The following is an 18,755-nucleotide window of genomic DNA, read 5'->3' on the forward strand; positions in this document are numbered from 1 at the left end:
ATGCAACTTTTGTCCTGTGACCTCAGATTGAGCTCTTACACAAGTGTTCTGAGTTTGGCGAAGATATCTCATTCTGTTCAGGAGTTATAGGCATTTTACGTGGCCCTGCCCCTTTCAAACGTTTTGGTGTCTCTTTGCGATGGTGAGTCGAAAGTTAGACTTGTTTTGATAATTATAGATATTCGCTCTCCAGAGAATCTTTCTGCACTGGCTTTGTTCCGATCAGGCAAAAAACCTAGGACTAGTTCGCAAAAATAGGTTTTGCAAAAAAATCCTAAATTTTGAGGCTCATTATCAAATCTGATCATGCATTTTGTCCAGGGTGAGCCCAGGATTCCAACGACATAAGACAAATTTTGTGTCAAACAGGCACACCAAGTTTTGTTCCGATTGCTCTCTGTTAACTATGTCTAATAGGTGCTCAAACTTCATCTGCCAATGGCGGCCATGTTTATTTGAGATACACAAATGTCCTTATAGACACTTGTGGCACTTTGGACCAAGACTGTGCGCAGTGATTTTCATGTTGATAGGACAGATGCTTGTGTAGGTATAGCAATTTATCCCTCTTACAGCGGCACCAAGTGGCCAAGCTCCACGACTTTTCTCCTGTGACCTGAGATTGAGCTCTTACACAAGTGTTCTGAGTTTGGCGAAGATCTCTCATTACATTCAAGAGTTATAGGCATTTTAAAGTGGCCCTGCCCCTTTCGAATATTTTGGTGCCCCTTTGCAACGGTCAGTTGAAAGTTAGACTTTTTTTTGATAATTACTGATATTCGCTCTCCAGAGAATCTTTCTGCACTGGTTTGGTTCCGATCGGGCAGAAAACCTAGAACTAGTTTGCAAAAGTAGGTTTAGCAAAAAATCCAAAATACCCAAAAATTCAGAGGCTTGCGATCGAATCTGAATCATGCATTTTGTCCGGCGTCAGCCAAGGATTCCAACAATGTAAGACACTTGAGCTGACTGATGGTTTAGGAGTTATGAGCGATTTCATACTTTTGATCGCTGTAGCGCCCCCGTTAGGCCGATTGGGGCGAGCCTTGGTGACGTTGTTGGCGGTGTGAGTACTACCATCCCTCCAAGTTTCAAGTCTCTACGACTTACGGTTTGGTCTGCACTATCGTTTAACATGGAGATTGCTGATCCATGACCATTCTAATGCTTCAGCGCCCTTGAACTCCTAATGAATACAATCAGCAGAAGTAAAAAGCCAAATTTAGGTTATAAACAATTTATACCATGGTTTCACGACTAATGTTGCAACCATTAAGCTTCAGATGGCTCTTTTAATCTTAATTTATGGAACACTTTCCTTGAAAGTTTGAGATAGAATAATTTGCATCAATATAAACAACAAATGAGGCTGTAAAAGTGGTCTAGTGAGTAGATCCTGTTGGGCATTGTGATGTTTAATGTCTCGACAACCTCTGTAGTCCCATTTAGCCACTTGTTAGCAACTGCCTTTTTCATGTGTTACTGATGTATTTTATGTTGTAGAATAAAATGTGAAATAGCTTGTGTTATCACAGAAAACCCAATGACTTTGGGACAATGGAAACAAAAGTGCAAAAATACTTGTTTCTGTGGGTTTTTCTGTCTCCTTCTATTTCATGTTTGACTTAGTTTCTCAAATGTTTGATGTATTCTCAGATTTTTTGATTGTGTGATATTAAAAGTGTTGTTTTTAATTAGCTTGTCAAGAAACAGTTTTGGTTCCAGTGAGAAACTCAATAGCAAACACCGAAAAATTAAACCTATTTATCAGCTTTTCATCTCCTTTCAAATGAAACGGTTCCAGAAACGAACTGAACAGATAAACAGAGGAATCCCTCAGAGCTAGCTAGTTATCAGAGATAATCTCTGAGCAAACACTTTTAATTTCATACTGTCTGTGTTTGCTTTTCATTCCCCAAACAAAACGGTTTCTAAATTATTTTGTGAACGAGTCTTTTTCAAACACTCGGGTTAATTCAGAGATGAAAGGTTTCTTTCGCTGTGCTTTCTGGTTGGCGGGGACAGCAGTAATTCTCCATTAAATTGCTAATGCGGTTGCCACAGTTACTGTTGCCTGCGTCCTTGAGTGAACACTAATTACCGTTTCCAAATAAGACCCAACAGCATGTCCGCTTAAAGAACGGACCTCACCGAAGACCTGAAAGGGCTCGTGGGCTTGATGAATGCAGGGATAATCCCAAACCTGCTGACACTGGTCAAATGTGGTACGGTTTTTAATGAGGACTCTCAGATTAGAAGTTTGTTTCATTATTAAAGTAGATTTCAATTGTCCCAAAGGTTTGTTTCCGAAGTCTGTTGGACCGTGCGTTGTGATCTTGGTGGTGCCCATGGGACAAACAGAAAAGTGCTGTGTTGAAGAAGCAAGCACTGATGTACTGATACAATGCCACAAAATATATTAGATTCTGAAAATAAGCACAAAGAATACAAACTTTTACTTAATGCAATGTTATAACTTGTTGAACACAAAGCCATTTTTTACTATACAATTTCTCTATTCCACAAGTGTTGCTGGCTTTACATTCAAATTTACATTGTTTTTTCTATGCACATTGTTGGTTTTGTACTACAAACTTGTGGTTTTGCACCAGAATAACTAACGCAGTGTCATACAAATGAGACAGTATAGCGACTGATGCAGTATTAGGTTGATCCAGCGCCAATCCCCCGTACATACGGGTATATAAGATGGCGGCGTGCAACCACTCATTCAGATTTTTGCTTCAGAGCCTTCATGCTCGAGCCTCTCTTCACCGCTTCAACTGAGCACTGAGCTAAAAGAGCACTAAAAGAGTGTCTAAAAGAGCATTGTTTGGCAGCCGCCAGCGTGATCCTGCGGCCTGCCGTTTTCACGGCATCTACAAAGCCTTTTGCGACCAGCGAGCAGCCTCGACGAGTGCACAGCTGCCCCGCGGCTCCTCCCTGGGCAAACCGGGATCATAAAAAAGCGAATTTCTCACGGCTGATAAGACGTTCTTTTCATCTTTGCGCTTCTGGGTATGGTAGTTTCCTCACCGGGCTGAGCGTCTCCTTCGGTGCTCCAGCAGAGGATGAGATGTCCATCGCAGCATCAGAGGGAGAGTCGGACGGTGAGTGCCCCTCCGCGGTCGCTGCCGCATCGAAGGCTGACGCCGAACTTTCGGATATGCTCCTCCGAGCCGCCAGGGGGATCGGCGTTGAGGTCCCTAAAGAGCCTCCAGCCGATCCCTCGAGGCTGGACGACTGGTTCCTGGGGAGGGCACCGGCAGCACCACCACGCTCTCCCCCGGTGCCATTCTTCCTGGAGGTGCATGAGGAGCTGACAAAAACATGGCGTGCTCCTTATTCATCTCGAGCGCACCCCAGCTCCTCTCCCCTCGCCACTCTCGACGGCGGGGCAGCCCGGGGCTATGTGGCGGTTCCACAGGTTGAGCGCGCCGTTGCGGTGCACTTATGCCCGCGGGGAGCTGCCACCTTCTGGGACCGTCCACATCTCCCCTCCAGGGCGTGCAAATTTTCATCCGCTCTGGCAGGCCGCGCCTACCACGCCGCTGGCCAGGCTGCCACCGCCCTGCACGCTATGGCCACCCTCCAGGTTTACCAGGCCCAAGCGCTTAAACATCTGCACGAGAGTGGTCCTGACCAAGGGATTATGGAAGAACTCCACGCCGGCACCGACTTCGCCCTCTGGGCGACGAAGGTCAGGGCGCGTTCCCTTGGCCAGCTGATGTCCACCATGGTGGTCCAGGAGCAATCTGTGGCTGACCCTGGCCCAGATGGCAGACGCCGACAAAGCACGCTTTCTCGACGCTCCCATCTCCCAGGGCGGCCTATTCGGCGACCACGTCGAGGACTTCGCCCAGCAGTTCAGAAGCAGACGGAGGCCATAAAACACATCTTTCCCCACCACGAAACCACCATCCCGCTGCCTGGGCCCCCCGCCTCCGCCTGCCCATTACCGAGGGCGTCCCCCCGTGGCTCCTAAAACACCAGCTCCGTCCCCTGCCGAGGCACACGATGCTAGATTGGCAGCCCGACGTCGAGCTTCCCATGGGAGAGGGTCACCGCCCATGACCCAGGGACCGGCGAAAAAAACACCCGCAGACAAGCTGCGAAGCGTCCCTGACGCGGGCAACCCGGAGGTGGAGAAGATCGATCTTTTGGGGACGACTACATCTGCGTTCCCACTCCCGGTGGAGGGCTGGGAGTCTCTGCGCACTCACATAACATCGCCCACAAAGTCACAAAAAGAGACTATTTTCTCACCTCCGGGGTTCCGGCCCCGAGTTCCCATCCAGAGCAGCACTTTGCTTCCTCGGAACTGGACTCGGAGTCCGGTCAAATCGCCAGCGCGGGAACCAGGGAAGAAGGTAAGCGCTGCTCAACGCAGCCAGACTTTCCTCCAGGACATTTATCCTTCTGGGATCAGGACATTTATCCTTCTGGGATCAGGACATTTATCCTTCTGGGATCAGGACATTTATCCTTCTGGGATCAGTCCCCTTCCCTCCCCCCCCCAGGCCGCCCCACCACGGTCACGTCGGTCAATGCTCCCTTGATACCCCTGGCGACTCGGCTGGGAGCCTGGCTTCAGCTTCCCAGCCCCTCGCAGTGGTTGATACGGACAGTACGTCTCGGCTATGCGATTCAGTTTGCCAGGCGCCCGCCCAGGTACAGAGGCGTCCTTTACACCACTGTACATTCGGACACGCATGCCGCTGTCCTGCGTGCGGAGGTTGCAGTCCTACTGGCGAAGGATGCAATCGAGCCTGTCCCTCCAGCCGAGATGAAGTCAGGGTTTTACAGTCCCTAGACCATCCCTGGAGAATGGGCGACTCCACCTTGAGACAGTCCAGCTGATTTGGAGTCATTTTGGCGAGGCCCAGATAGATCTGTTTGCCTCCCCCGAATCCTCCCACTGCCAGCTGTTCTATTCCCTCACCGAGGCCCCCCTTTGGCATTGACGCACTGGCACACAGCTGGCCTCCGGGGCCCAGGTACGCCTTTCCCCCAGTGAGCCTCCTTGCACAGACTCTGTGCAAGATCAGGGAGGACGAGGAGCAGGTTCTGTTGGTTGCGCCACACTGGCCCACCCGGACCTGGTTCCCAGAACTCATTTCCCTCGCGGCAGCCCCTCCCTGGAAGATCCCCTTGAGGCAAGACCTTCTTTCTCAGGGGATGGGCACAATTTGGCACCCGCGCCCCGACCTTTGGAACCTGCACGTCTGGCTCCTGGACGGGATGCGTCAGACCTCACCGGCCTTCCTCAGGCCGTGAGAGGAACCATCACTCAGTCCAGAGCTCCCTCTACTAGGCAGGCTTATGCACTAAGGTGGGGTCTGTTCGTTGACTGGTGTTCCTCTCGCGGCCCACAGAGATGCACGATTGCAGTAGTGCTTCCTTCCTGCAAGAGAAGTTGGAGCGCAGGCTGTCCCCTTCGACTCTCAAAGGGTACGTTGCTGCCATCGCAGCGTATCACGATGCAGTGGATGGAACATCCCTGGGTAAGCACCAACTCATCGTGAGGTTCCTGAGAGGTGCGAGAAGGATTAATCCTCCCAGACCGCACCTCGTACCCTCTTGGGATCTCTCCGTCGCCCTTCGGGGCCTGCGGGAAGCCCCATTCGAGCCACTTGCGTCAGTTGAGCTAAAATTCCTGTCACTTAAGACAGCGCTCCTGACTGCACTGGCCTCCATCAAGAGGGTAGGGGACCTACAAGCCTTCTCTGTCAACGAAACGTCCCTAGAGTTCGGGCCCGGCGATTCTCACGTCATCCTGAGACCCCGGCCTGGCTATGTGCCCAAGGTTCCCACCGCGCCTTTCCGTGATCAGGTGGTGAACCTGCAAGCTCTGCCCTTGGAGGAGGCAGACCCAGCTTCTGCGCTGCTGTGTCCAGTTCGCGCTCTACGCATATACGTGGACTGCACTCGGCACTTCAGACGCACCGAGCAGCTCTTTGTCTGCTTTGGAGGACAGCAGAAAGGGAATGCTGTCTCCAAACAGAGGTTGGCTCATTGGGTGGTTGATGCCATGTCTTACCTATATCAGGGAGAGCCATGCCCCTTAGATGTTCGGGCCCACTCCACACGGAGTGTTGCCTCATCCTATGCGTTGGCTCATGGTGCCTCACTAGCAGATATCTGTAGAGTTGCGGGCTGGGCGACACCTAATACCTTCGCCAGGTTTTACAACCTTCGCGTAGAGGCCGTGTCCTCCCTTGTCTTAACTTAGACACCAGGTGAGCGGGAGAACGGCTGGTGTCGGCTTGCTGCGCCATTCCTACGGGATCCGTGCGCTATTTCCAGAATTTTCCCTCTGGCGAACTCTGGCTCCTCCATGCCCCGCAGTCAGGCCTAGATGCGGAGTAGAGCCCTGAACTGTGCTCCTGCTGGGTCTCCTTCGCCCCGCAGGTTGTGGCAACATGTCTCAGTATTTCCAGTGGTCAGCCAGAAGGCCTCTGTTTCCCTTGTATATCCCTAAAAGTGTATGGATATATTGAATTTACTTTATTCCACATGTAAAGTTGCATGTGCTCCGCCCCCCAACCTCTGCTTCAGTATACTGGCATCCCTGTGGGGCCCCCCCCCATTGGCCCTCAGGGCGCTGGGAAGGTTACATTCATATCCGTCTCCTGACACGTCCGCCTGTCGGCACGCGGTGTTGTGCGTAACACGGCGTCTGGTTTGTGGCCTGTTCCATGGGTCTGTTCCCATATGTAACGTCGTAGTGAAACGACTGAAGGGGAAAGTCTAGGTTACGTAGGTAGCCCTCGTTCCCTGAAGGAGGGAACGGAGACGTTACATCCCCTGCCACGACCTGACATCGCGCTGACGCTGGCTCGATCCGGCTCCTCAGCAAAAACCTGAATGAGTGGTTGCACGCTGCCATCTTATATACCCGTATGTACGGGGAGTGGCTTGGCATGCAAATACCACTCGCCAATTTTCATTGGCCTTTTGAATAAGGCTCAGAGATGATTGGACTCTCAAGCGAGTTCCCATATGTAACGTCTCCGTTCCCTCCTTCAGGGAACGAGGGTTACCTACGTAACCTAGACGTTACCTTGTTTAATTTACTGAATCATCCAAAACTAGGCACTACTACATGTACAGTTGATGTCAAAAGTTTACATACACCTTGCAGAATCTGCAAAATGTTAATTATTTTAATAAAAATAAGAGGGATCATACAAAATGCATGTAATTTTTTGATTTAGTACTGACCTGAATAAGAAATTTCACATAAAATGTTGATTCTTAATACTGTGTTGTTACCTGAATGAGCCACAGCTGTGTGTGTGTGCGTGTGTGTGTGTGTGTGTGTGTGTGTGTGTGTGTGTGTGTGTGTGTGTGTGTGTGTATGTGTGTACCTGGTATTCATCACGTTGTGGGGACCAAATGTCCCCACAAGGATAGGAATACCAGTAGATTTTGACCTTGTGGGGACATTTCTCAGGTCCCCATGAGGAAACAGGCTTATAAATCATGCACAATGAGTTTTTTTGAGGAAGTAAAAGTGTGCACAATCTCCTGTGAGGGCTAGGTTTAGGTGTAGGGTAGGTGTAGGGCTATAGAAATTACGGTTTGTACAGTATAAAAACCATTACGCCTATGGAATGTCCCCATAAAACATGTAAACCCAACATGTGTGTGTGTGTGTGTGTGTGTGTGTGTGTGTTTTTTAGTGATAGTTGTTCATGAACTCCTTGTTTGTCCTGAACAGTCAAACTGCCCGCTGTTCTTCAGAAAAATCCTCCAGGTCCCACAAATTCTTTGGTTTTCCAGCATTTTTGTGTATTTAAACCCTTTCCAACAATGACTGTATGATTTTGAGATCCATCTTTTCACACTGAGGACAACTGAGGGACTCATATGCAACTATTACAGAAGGTTCAAACACTCACTGATGCTCCAGAAGAAAAAAACAAACAAACAAACAAACACTGATGCATTAAGAGCTGGGGGTGAAAACTTTTAAACGGAATGAGGATGTGAACATTTTTCTAATTTTGCCTAAATATCTTCTTTTTTTTAAATCTATGTTGTATTGCCCTTTAGAAGCTACAGAAGATACTTACATGTTTCCCAGAAGACAAATGAAGGATTTTTTTCTGAAGAACAGTGGGCAGTTAAACTGTTTAGGAACAAGGAACTCATGAACAATTATCATAAAAAAACAAAAGAGAAAACAACTTTTTCTGTAATAGTTGTATATGAGTCCTTCAGTGTGAAAAGATGATATTGTCATTGGAAAGGGTTCAAATCATAGGTTCAAATACACAAAATGCTGAAAAATCAAAGAATTTGAGGGACAAAAAATAAAATCTTCATTTTTCTGAAGATGAACAACTATCACTAAAAACAAATAACAGCTGTGGATCATTCAGGTAACAACACAGTATTAAGAATCAAGTGTATGTAACCTTTTGAACAGCCATTTTTTATAAATTCAACTATTATTTTTATGTGAAATATCTTATTCAGGTCAGTACTAAATAAAAAAAATAACACACACTTTGAATGATCCCTCTTATTTTGCAGATTCTGTAAGGTGTATGTAAACTTTTGACTTCAACTGTATTTAATACATAAATAAATTGTGACAAAAACGATACTTTCATATAAAATCACTCATACCAGCCTATTTGGTATTCATGGGCTAAAGGTACTTTTCGCTTCTGTTCCATTCTTGGTGTTTATTGATATTGCTTTGAGTTAAAATGGAGGTCATTAAGTTTGTTTGGAATTGCGCTATATCATCATATTGATATATGAAGACTCGGTGAGGCATCACATATTGAATTTGGTGCTCAAATGCACTGTGATAAATGAGAAATGTTCTGTACATTGAGTGAACTGCATTAAAGAACATTACAGGGTTGGACCTCATTATTTAGCTCAAGCGCACTAAAAGAACACCCACAATCCATTAATACTGTTTCTTTTCACTTACAATATGCAAACATCTAAGGCTCTTGATAACTTGTTAAAACATTTTACCTAAACTGATATATAAAGAAAAATGCTTTTCTAGCTTTAACAATTACTTTAGCCACTCTGCCTTTCTGTATTCCCTCATTAACTTCACATAATGTAATTTAAAATAACTTCAAATAATGTCTGTACATGTTCAGTATCGTTGTCTACAAAGGAATATTCTTACCCAGAAGAGCTGGAGGACTAATAGAGTGCAACAGTGACCTTTGCAGTGTTCCCGGTTTCAGACGTTTTTCTCCCATCTTTGAAAAGATGATAAAATGATTCAATAAAGAGTTCTGATCCATGAAACAACTCTGAGATGAATCACGACAGTTACAAGGATAAAAAAAGAAATTTGGCTGAAAATGTACTCACTCTCAGGTCATCCTAGATGTAGATGAGTTTGTTTCTTCATCAGAACAGATTTAGAGAAATGTAGCATCACTTGCTCACCAATGGATCATCTGCAGTGAATGGGTGCCGTTAGAATCAGAGTCCAAACAGCTGATAAAAACATCACAATAATCCACACCACACTATTCCATCAGTTGACATCTTGTGAAGTAAAAAACATGTTTGTGAGAAACAAATCCACCATTAAGGTGTTTTAACTTTAAACCATTGCTAGTCCACAATAATAAATCAATGCTTCCTCAATTGAAGAAGTGCATTCTCTGTTGACCTCTCACATTTGTTTAGAACTGTTTTTGCTTGTAAACGCTGTTTTAACTGTGCATATATTTTTCTCCTGGTTCAACTTTTTCACTAGAGAAAGCAATATTACAGATAGAGGACTCTAGAAATAAATGTTTTTTTTTTCCTTTTCAGAAGGTTAAAAAGCTACATGCATGCATTTGTTGTATATTTATTGCTTTAAATATATTTGTGTAAACATATTCAACTGCCACCTGCTGGCAAATGTGACCCTGGACTACAAAACCAGTCATATAGGTATATTCTTTAAAATTCGAAAAAAATAAAATAAAAATAATAATAAATACGCTTTCCATTGATGTATGGTTTGTTAGGATAGGACAATATTTGGCTGAGATACAACTACAGTGCGGTCAATAAGTATTTGATCACCCTGTGAATCATGGAGGGGTCTACAATTTTCAGCATAGGTGCATTTCCACTGTGAGAGACAGAATCTAAAAATAAAAATCCGGAAATCACATTGTATGATTTTTTTAACAATTTATTTGTGAATTACTGTGTCAAATAAGTATTTGATCACTTGAGTCAAAAAAATTTAATATTTGGTACAGAAGCCTTTGTTAACAATTACAGAGGTCAGATGGTTCCTGTAGTTCTTCACCAGGTTTGCACACACTGCAGGGGGGATTTTGGCCCACTCCTCCATACAGATCTTCTCTAGATCTGTCAGGTTTCGGGGCTGTCGCTGAGCAACACAGAGTTTCAGCTCCCTCCAAAGATTTTCTATTGGATTTAGGTCTGGAGACTGGCTAGGCCACTCCAGAACCTTGATATGCTTCTTACGGAGCCACTCCTTGGTTTTCCTGGCTGTGTGCTTTGGGTCATTGTCATGTTGGAAGACCCAGTCACGACCCATCTTTAATGCTCTGACTGAGGGAAGGAGGTTTTTGCCCAATATGTCACAATACATGGCCCCGTTCATCCTCTCCTTAATACAGTGCAGTCGTCCTGTCCCCTGTGCAGAAAAACACCCCCAGAGCATGATGCTTCCAGCCCCATGCTTCACAATAGGTATGGTATTATTGAGATGATACTCATCATTCTTCTTCTTCCAAACACGGCGAATGGAGTTAAGACCAAAAAGTTCTATTTTGGTCTCATCTGACCGCAGGACTTTCTCCCATGACTCCTCTGGATCATCCAGATGGTCCCTGGCAAACTTCAGACGGGCCTGGACATGGGCTGACTTAAGCAGGAGAACCTTCCGTGCGATGCAAAATTTTAAACCATGACGTCTTAGTGTATTACTGATAGTAGCCTTGTAAACGATGGTCCCAGCTCTCTTCACGGCATTGACCAGCTCCTCTCGTGTAGTTCTTAGCATCATTGAAACCACACGAGGAGAGATCTTCCGTGGGGCCCCAGTCCGAGGGACATTGACGGTCATCATTAGCCTCTTCCATTTTCTGACAATTGCTCCAACAGTTGTTCTTTTTTCACCAAGCTGCTTGGCAATTGTCCTGTAGCCCTTTCCAGCTTTGTGAAGGTCTACAATTTTGTCTCTTGTGTCTTTTGACAGCTCTTTGGTTTTGCCCATGTTGCTACTTAGACTTTGGCTGATTGTGGGGTGCACAGGTGTCTTTATGACAGCTAACTACCTCAAACAGGTGCTACTAATTTAGAATCATGAGCAGAGTGTAGCTGGACTATTTTAAAGCAAAATAACAGGTTTTTGAGGGTCAGAAATCTGGCTGATAAGCAAGTGATCAAATACTTATTTGACACAGTAATTCACAAATAAATTGTTAAAAAATCATACAATGTGATTTCCGGATTTTTTTTTTTTTTTTTTAGATTCTGTCTCTCACAGTGGAAATGCACCTATGCTGAAAATTGTAGACCCCTCCATGATTTCTAAGTAAGAGAACTTGCAAAATCACAGGGTGATCAAATACTTATTGACCTCACTGTATATGAACATCTGGAATCTGAGGGTGCAAAATATCTAAATATTGGGAAAATCACCTTTAAAGTTGTCCAAATTAAGTTCTTAGCAATGCATATTACTAATCAAATTTTTTTTATATATATATTTACGGTAGGAAATGTACAAAATATGTTCATGGAACATGATCTTTACCTAATATCCTAATGATTTTTGGCATAAAAGAAAAATCGATAATTTTGACCCATACAATGTATTTTTGGTTATTGCTATAAACCTGTGCTACTTAAGACTGGTTTTGTGGTCTAGTGTCACAAATAAAGTTTATGCAACACACACTAGAGTCAATAACCAGCACCACTTCACTTCACAGCCAGTCACAATTAAGGGACAGTGAAAAGACAATCAATGCTAATAAAAAATGCATTATCCACAGGTTTTATTTGTTTCCTTTTTGTGTGCAGACAATAAAATTGACCGAAGTTGCAGCAGATGAATAAAAGAGCAGATATTGACATGCAATCTTCAACTAATCCGATAGGAATCGATTAAACTCTTATCCATATACCTAGATATAAAATTAAGGGAATAAAATCTCAACAAAATTGAACTTGGCATCTTCGTCTCTGGATGAACACTGTTTAGGGAATGATCTGTACTGCACTAATCATGGCTCTCTAACACAGGGGACTAATGCATGCTTTTTGTGCTCACTCTTATCATGCAAAACATTTTCATCACTAAGCACTTCTTTTAAATTACTAATAAGGTAGTATAATGACTGAACATTAGATTCATAATACTTATTTAATGATCTCATCAATGATTCATAAACCTCATAAATGCAGCACGCTGTATGATTACAAACTATGAAACACATTACCGTACAACAGCAATGACAAATAAACATTTACAGTTGTTTATTTAGCAAAGAAACAAAGGAAGATTTATCCTAAGGGGAAATTAATGGGAGAAGTGATACAATACAAAAAGTATAGAGTTTAAAAATAAGTCTCTTCTGCTCACCAACGCTGTATTTATTTGATCAAAAATATAGTAAAAACAGAAATATTATGAAATATTATTACAATTTAAAATAACTGCTTTCTATGTGAATATATTTTAAAATACAATTTATTCCTGTGATGCAAAGCTGAATTTTCAGCATCATTACTCCAGTCTTCAGTGTCACATGATCCTTCAGAAATCATTCTAATATGCTGATTTGCTGCTCAAGAAACATTTCTGATTATTATCAGTGTCAAAAACAGTTGTGCTGCTTAATAACATTGTAAATGTCTTTTGATTAATTTAATGCATCTTTGGTAATTAAAAGTATTAATGAAAATTTACTTAACCTAAACTGTTGAAAAGTAGTGTATATATGGATAACGTTTTGTATTATACGGTATAATATATTTACAAGATTTCTTGCTATTTCTAACTTTTAGTTTAATTGTTTTTAATTTATTCTGTTTTCTAACCAAACTATATAGAAAGCAAGTGATGCAATACAAAGAGTATAGAGTTAAAAAAAACACAGTAAAAACATTACAATTTAAAATAACTGCTTTCTATGTGAATCTATTTTAAAATGCTATTTATTCTAGTGATGCTGATCTGCTGCTCAAGAAACAATTCTTATATTCCTAACTATTAGTTTAATTGACTGTTTTCTACAATATATATACTGTAGAAAGCAATTTAATATATAAGGATATAAAATAAATAAATAAATAATTTTCTCTTAAAACAGGAACTGTTCTATTCACTGACAAAACTGTTGGTAGATTTTGGAAATGACTGTTAATTGGCCAAAAAGGCACAATTATCATCTAATATTAGGCCATTTTAAAGTTATTAGCATTGGTTAAAAAATTGTGCCCATTTAAAAGTGACATATTATGCAGCTTGCACCAGTCCCAGATGTCCCCAGAATGCGTCTGTGAAGTTTCAGCTCAAAATACTTCACAGATCATTTATTAAATCATTTTCAAAATACCCATTTTGAGTGGAAACAGAAACATAGTGTATTTGTGCATGTCTCTTTAAATGCAAATGAGCTGCTGCTCCCCGCCCTCTTTTCCAGAATAAGGCTGTGCCCAAGGGGCAACCTTCCGGTCTCCCTCGTGAAACCAACACGGAAGTGACTGAAACTGCAATTCATCGACTGGCCGCTAGAGACTGGCTGCAAAGGGAGTTAATCCCATTGACTCCCCATGTTAAAATGCCCAACTTTACAGCAGAAAAAAGTATGTTTACAGCCTGGTTCAAAAAATGGTTTTGGTCTATATAGCTAGTTTTGCCCTTCATGTCAACTGTGAGGGGGGTGAATTTTTTATAACTCATCGGTTTTAAGTTATATTAAGCCTTAAAGTTCAGCATAATTAAGGGCGTGGCCACTTGAGTGACGGGGGATTGCCGCTGCTGTCACCACTGTTGCTCTAGGCGGGCGTGGTTTCAGCAACCAGCTCCACCCACGTCCCGCCTTTTTGCCCATTTTTGATTATCCGGGAGTAACGCGCGATGACGCGATTCCAAGATGGCGCGGCCGAATCCCGCCCACTATGAGCTTCAAATTATCGCTTCAGAATCCTACGGGTGACGTCACGGATACTACGTCCATATTTTTTACAGTCTATGGCTGTGTCTTTACAGCTCTTAACTCAGATACTCTGATAAAAAAAAACATCTGTTTTGATTATTATGTCTATCACGCTGAAATAATGCGTTTTAAAGCCATATTAGTAGGGATGCACTGAATCTTCGGCAACTGAAATTATTCGGCTGAAAATAGCAAAAAAAAAGCTCTTTCTGTTTTTGGCCGAATAAGCAAAAAAGACGAATAAATTATACCGAACAATGATGCGACATGATTAAATAGAGGCGCGCACTAATGCAGCAAACATGTCGGCAGTGTTGAAGCATTTAAAACTGTCAGAGAAAAATGCAAAAATCATTACAAGCACAGACAGCGAGAGACTGTTTAGTATCGCATCGCATGTCTTCCATGAGAAGAGAAAGGGCTGGTTGTTGCTGGTTACTGTATGATGACTGAAATCGCGAAATGGCCTTAAACTATTGGTAAATAAACTACAGACGTTATGTTTTCTAATACATGCACAAACTGTATTTATTCTGACAGCGCTGCATGAGCTCGTTAGCCAGGGTTCAAAGTCTAAAGCAAGAGGAAAATCTGCGCTGAAACAGCATAATGAGAATCATTCATAAATCTGCTGTCAGCAAAAAGTAGCACTGAGGTCTTGTGGGTTTCTGCCAAAATGAAATTCAACATTCATAAATGTTACTATTGTAATTTTACTGATGTTCTTTAAAATAAAATAAAAAATAACACAAAAACAATGACAACAATCATTACAACAGCTCTATTAATACATTTTTTATAACAAGAAGGGGGTCTTAAAAATGGCCAAAGAATATTATTTGACTAATTTACTAATTTTAAGTTAAATTGTGTTTTGTTGGTAGGCTATAATGTCCACTATAATGTTAAAAATGTTCAGTGTTAAATAAATATTTTTAAATAGTTTTTTTTGTAATTGTAATTTGTAATTTTGTAATTTGAAAAGCAAGACAAAACTGTAAAAAGCAAATATTGCCTATTTAATGTATGCAATGGTGAAAAAATGGGCAAAATACATGGGGGAAAAACACGAAAAAACGTTCGGTAATTAGCCTTCGGCCCAGTTTGTATTTTGTTTGGCTTCAACCAAGAATTTTTATTTCGGTGCATCCCTACATATTCGTTTAAAATACTTATATGCGGTTTTCTGAGCGCACACATCCAAAGCACATGGCATGTGAGTACTAAACTAAGTTCTCTTTTATGTCTTATAAGCTGTCAAATACACACAAGTTTATGTTAAAAACACAAGAGTTACAAAACAAATGTTGGTATGTCTGTGAAGGTAAACAGCTGGGAAAGAAATTTCATGTTTATATTAGAACTGTGTGGCAGCAGCGTAATATACAGTATATAAATCAATAAATCCACTGCTCTTTTGTCTCCTCTGAAGCAGGGATAGTGTTCTGTGCAGCCAACGGCAGAAGAGTTAGCATGCTTTGCTTGAAAAATGCAGCATGATTGGCCAGAACACAATCAAACAATCGAAAAATAGTGAACTGCCCGTTTAGACAACTTTACAGAACAAATAATACAGATTAGTAATTACAACAACAGCCTACAGATGCCGTTGATGGAGTTTAAGGCGTACTGAACCTAAAATCCATTATGTGGATTGGTTCAGCCAGCTCAGTTTATTGGACTTTCTGGCAGGGAGCAATTTACTCCTCTCTTTGTCTCCTCACCCACAGATAAGCGATCAGGATGGTAGCAGAGGCCTGGACCGATGCGGACAGACCGAAGCGATGGAGGAGACAACGCCAGACCCCGCTTTTGTGGACGTGGACCAGGGTCTGACCCTGGCGTGCATCGCCTTCCTCTGTCTGCTGCTGGTGGCAATGATCATCCGCTGTGCCAAAGTCATCATGGACCCCTACAGCGCCATTCCCACCTCCACCTGGGAGGAGCAGCACTTGGACGACTAACAGATCACATTTTTCCCATGACCTCGGCTAATAAGCATGCACCTGCATTCAATGAAACCCTAACATCGTATTTCAACCGGTACATAGATGACTATGGGATATTTAGGCTGCTAATCATCTTCGCATACAGCATCATTAGCTTTGAAGACATCTTTATGGAAACTGAGTTGAATTCTTCCCAACTAACACTCTATTAAACAAGAAGGCATGAATCCCGAAATGAAGTCGATTTTTACACCCATGTCCTATTTTTTGCCCATGCCCTGGATGGACAAAATCATTTCAAAATGAAGCACAAACAAGCCAAAATCTTACAACCAATGCATCCTGAATTTGTAGTGATCAAAAAAGGAGCAGATGTATATTTTTATATTTAATGATAAATGAAAAGCGCATCCAAGTAAGGCACGGAAAGCTACGCAATTTTGTAAGCAAACAAAGCCTCATTCTATATGTGCTATAGCCGTCTTCTACTGTCCGTTTTCTTTTACAAAGTTGTGGTGGAGCAACAGTTAGTTAAGCGGTTAGTTAACAGCCAACATGTTTATTTATAGTTTAATGGCATAGTGATTTGCAGTTCTATCGCCCCCTTGAGTAGCATAGCACCACTTGCATAAAGTATGATTTTAATGGAGATTATGAGTTAAAAGAAGAAAAACCTTGACTGAAGGCCTCGGGGAAATGGCTAAAGATGAAAAACACCATAAACTGTTTCATTCATCTTAATGCAGTCTTTATAAGAGCTTCTGTCTCATTTATCGTCTTTTGCAATCTGATCCCCTGATGTGGTTTGATTCTGTTTGTCCTTGATGAAGTGTACGCATTTGCAGAGAGCTATAGTCTGCACTGCATGATATCAAGTGCCTCAGCTGAAGTCCTATAAATTAAGTTATGAATGAATGTATCCTTCATTCTTGTGAAGGACAAAACTAAACACCATTGTCCTGCCTGATGAGAAAATGCATATGTGCTATATGTTCTCAGCCTCAATAAAGATTATAGTAATTCCAATATTTCTGGTGAATTATCACCAAACATTGGTGAGTACAATGCAGATCTTATCGCTGGAAATCTTAAAGCTTTATAATGGGAATTTCAAAGAGAGTCACACTACAATTTGGGGGGGGTCATCAAGCATCACTGAATGTAAACAATGCCAATAAACCCCAACGAAACTTGCATATTTTGCTAATTATTGCTACGGAAAATTATCAATTATTGTCAGGCTTTGTGCTGTACTAATTGGTCGAACCAGGAAAAATATTTGGCATACTACAGACTGCCAAACGTTATAATAAATCAAGGAGAAGAGTGCAAAAAACTGTCTGAGGAACAAAAGGCGTTTGTGGTTAACCAAACTTAAAGGAGTAGTTCACTTCCAGAACCAAATTTTTACAGATAACGTACTCACCCCCTTGTCATCCAAGATGGTCATGTCTTTCTTTCTGCAGTCATAAAGAAATAATGTTTTTTGAGGAAAACATTTCAGGATTTCTCTCCATATAATGGACTTCTATGGTGCCCCCGAGTTTGAACTTCCAAAATGCAGTTTAAATGCAGCTTCAAATAGCTCTAAATGATCCCAGCCGTGGAAGAATGGTCTTATCTAACAGAACTATTGGGTATTTTCTAAATATATTGACAATACTTTTTAACCTCAAACGCTTGTCTTGCCTAGCTCTGTGTGAACTCTGTGTATTCCGGCTCAGGATGGTTCATGTGGAAAAACTCCATCTCATTTTCTCCCTTCAACTTCAAAATTGTCCTAAATCGCTGCAGAAGTACAGATGCAGTGTTTACAAAGTGAACATGCAAAGAAGGTCAAACGGCCCTTACAAAAAAAGGTAAAACAGCGATGTAGGATGATTTCAAAGTTGGAGGAGAAAATGAGATGGGAGTTTTTGGAAATTACCAATCGTTTCACTAGATAAAACCCTTCTTCCTCGGCTGGAATCATTTAGAGCCATCTGAAGCTACATTTAAACTTTGGAAGTTTAACTTCAAACTCGGGGGCACCATAGTCCATTATATGGAGACTAATCCTGAAATGTTTGCCACAAAATACATTATTTCTTTACAACTGAAGAAAGAAAGACATGAACATCTTGGATAAATTGTTGTTCTGGAAGTGAACTACTCCTTTAACAAGGATTTCCAGGGCAAGAATCTTGACAACATTTGTGTTTGTTCTTATTTCAAGTCATGTAGGTGAAATATTAGGCTAATATCTTAATCAATACTGCTTGTACGTATCTTTATCATCTATTACCTTTAGTTTGTCAAAATATTGCACCCTTTCCTGCTTTCTAACTCCTTCTCTTTAAAATTTATCAGCTTCCACACAATTTTTTCCATGGTTCAGACAGCATAAATTGGCAGAACAAAGTATTCAGTAGTACATTAACCGTTCAATCCATGCTGTTGTTTATATCCGAGTATCGCCGATATGGCCATGCAACTGGGTAAATGACCCAGATAGCACACATACTTCTGGAAGAGGCTTTGTTAAAGATCTCTTGATCTGGGAACCATCTGTTGTGTACAAAGATCAGACGGCAGACGTCTGTAAGATGTCAGTTTTACCTACATTCTAACTCATAAACGA

At 42.1% G+C, this 18,755-nt stretch overlaps 1 protein-coding gene across 1 annotated transcript in view; it reads left to right on the top strand.

Moving 5' to 3' along the window:
• The window catches only part of LOC141332529 (cortexin domain-containing 1 protein), a 38,906-nt gene extending 21,642 nt beyond the window's left edge, over positions 1-17,264 (top strand). The window contains exon 2 of the mRNA XM_073837657.1: positions 15,917-17,264. Coding sequence (XP_073693758.1) covers positions 15,971-16,150 — 180 coding nt within the window. The 5' untranslated portion in view covers positions 15,917-15,970 and the 3' untranslated portion in view covers positions 16,151-17,264. The remainder of the gene's footprint in view (positions 1-15,916) is intronic.
• The last annotated feature ends 1,491 nt before the right edge of the window (positions 17,265-18,755 follow it).

This window comes from Garra rufa, chromosome 3, assembly GCF_049309525.1.
Source record: "Garra rufa chromosome 3, GarRuf1.0, whole genome shotgun sequence".
Classification (NCBI taxonomy): Eukaryota; Metazoa; Chordata; class Actinopteri; order Cypriniformes; family Cyprinidae; genus Garra; species Garra rufa.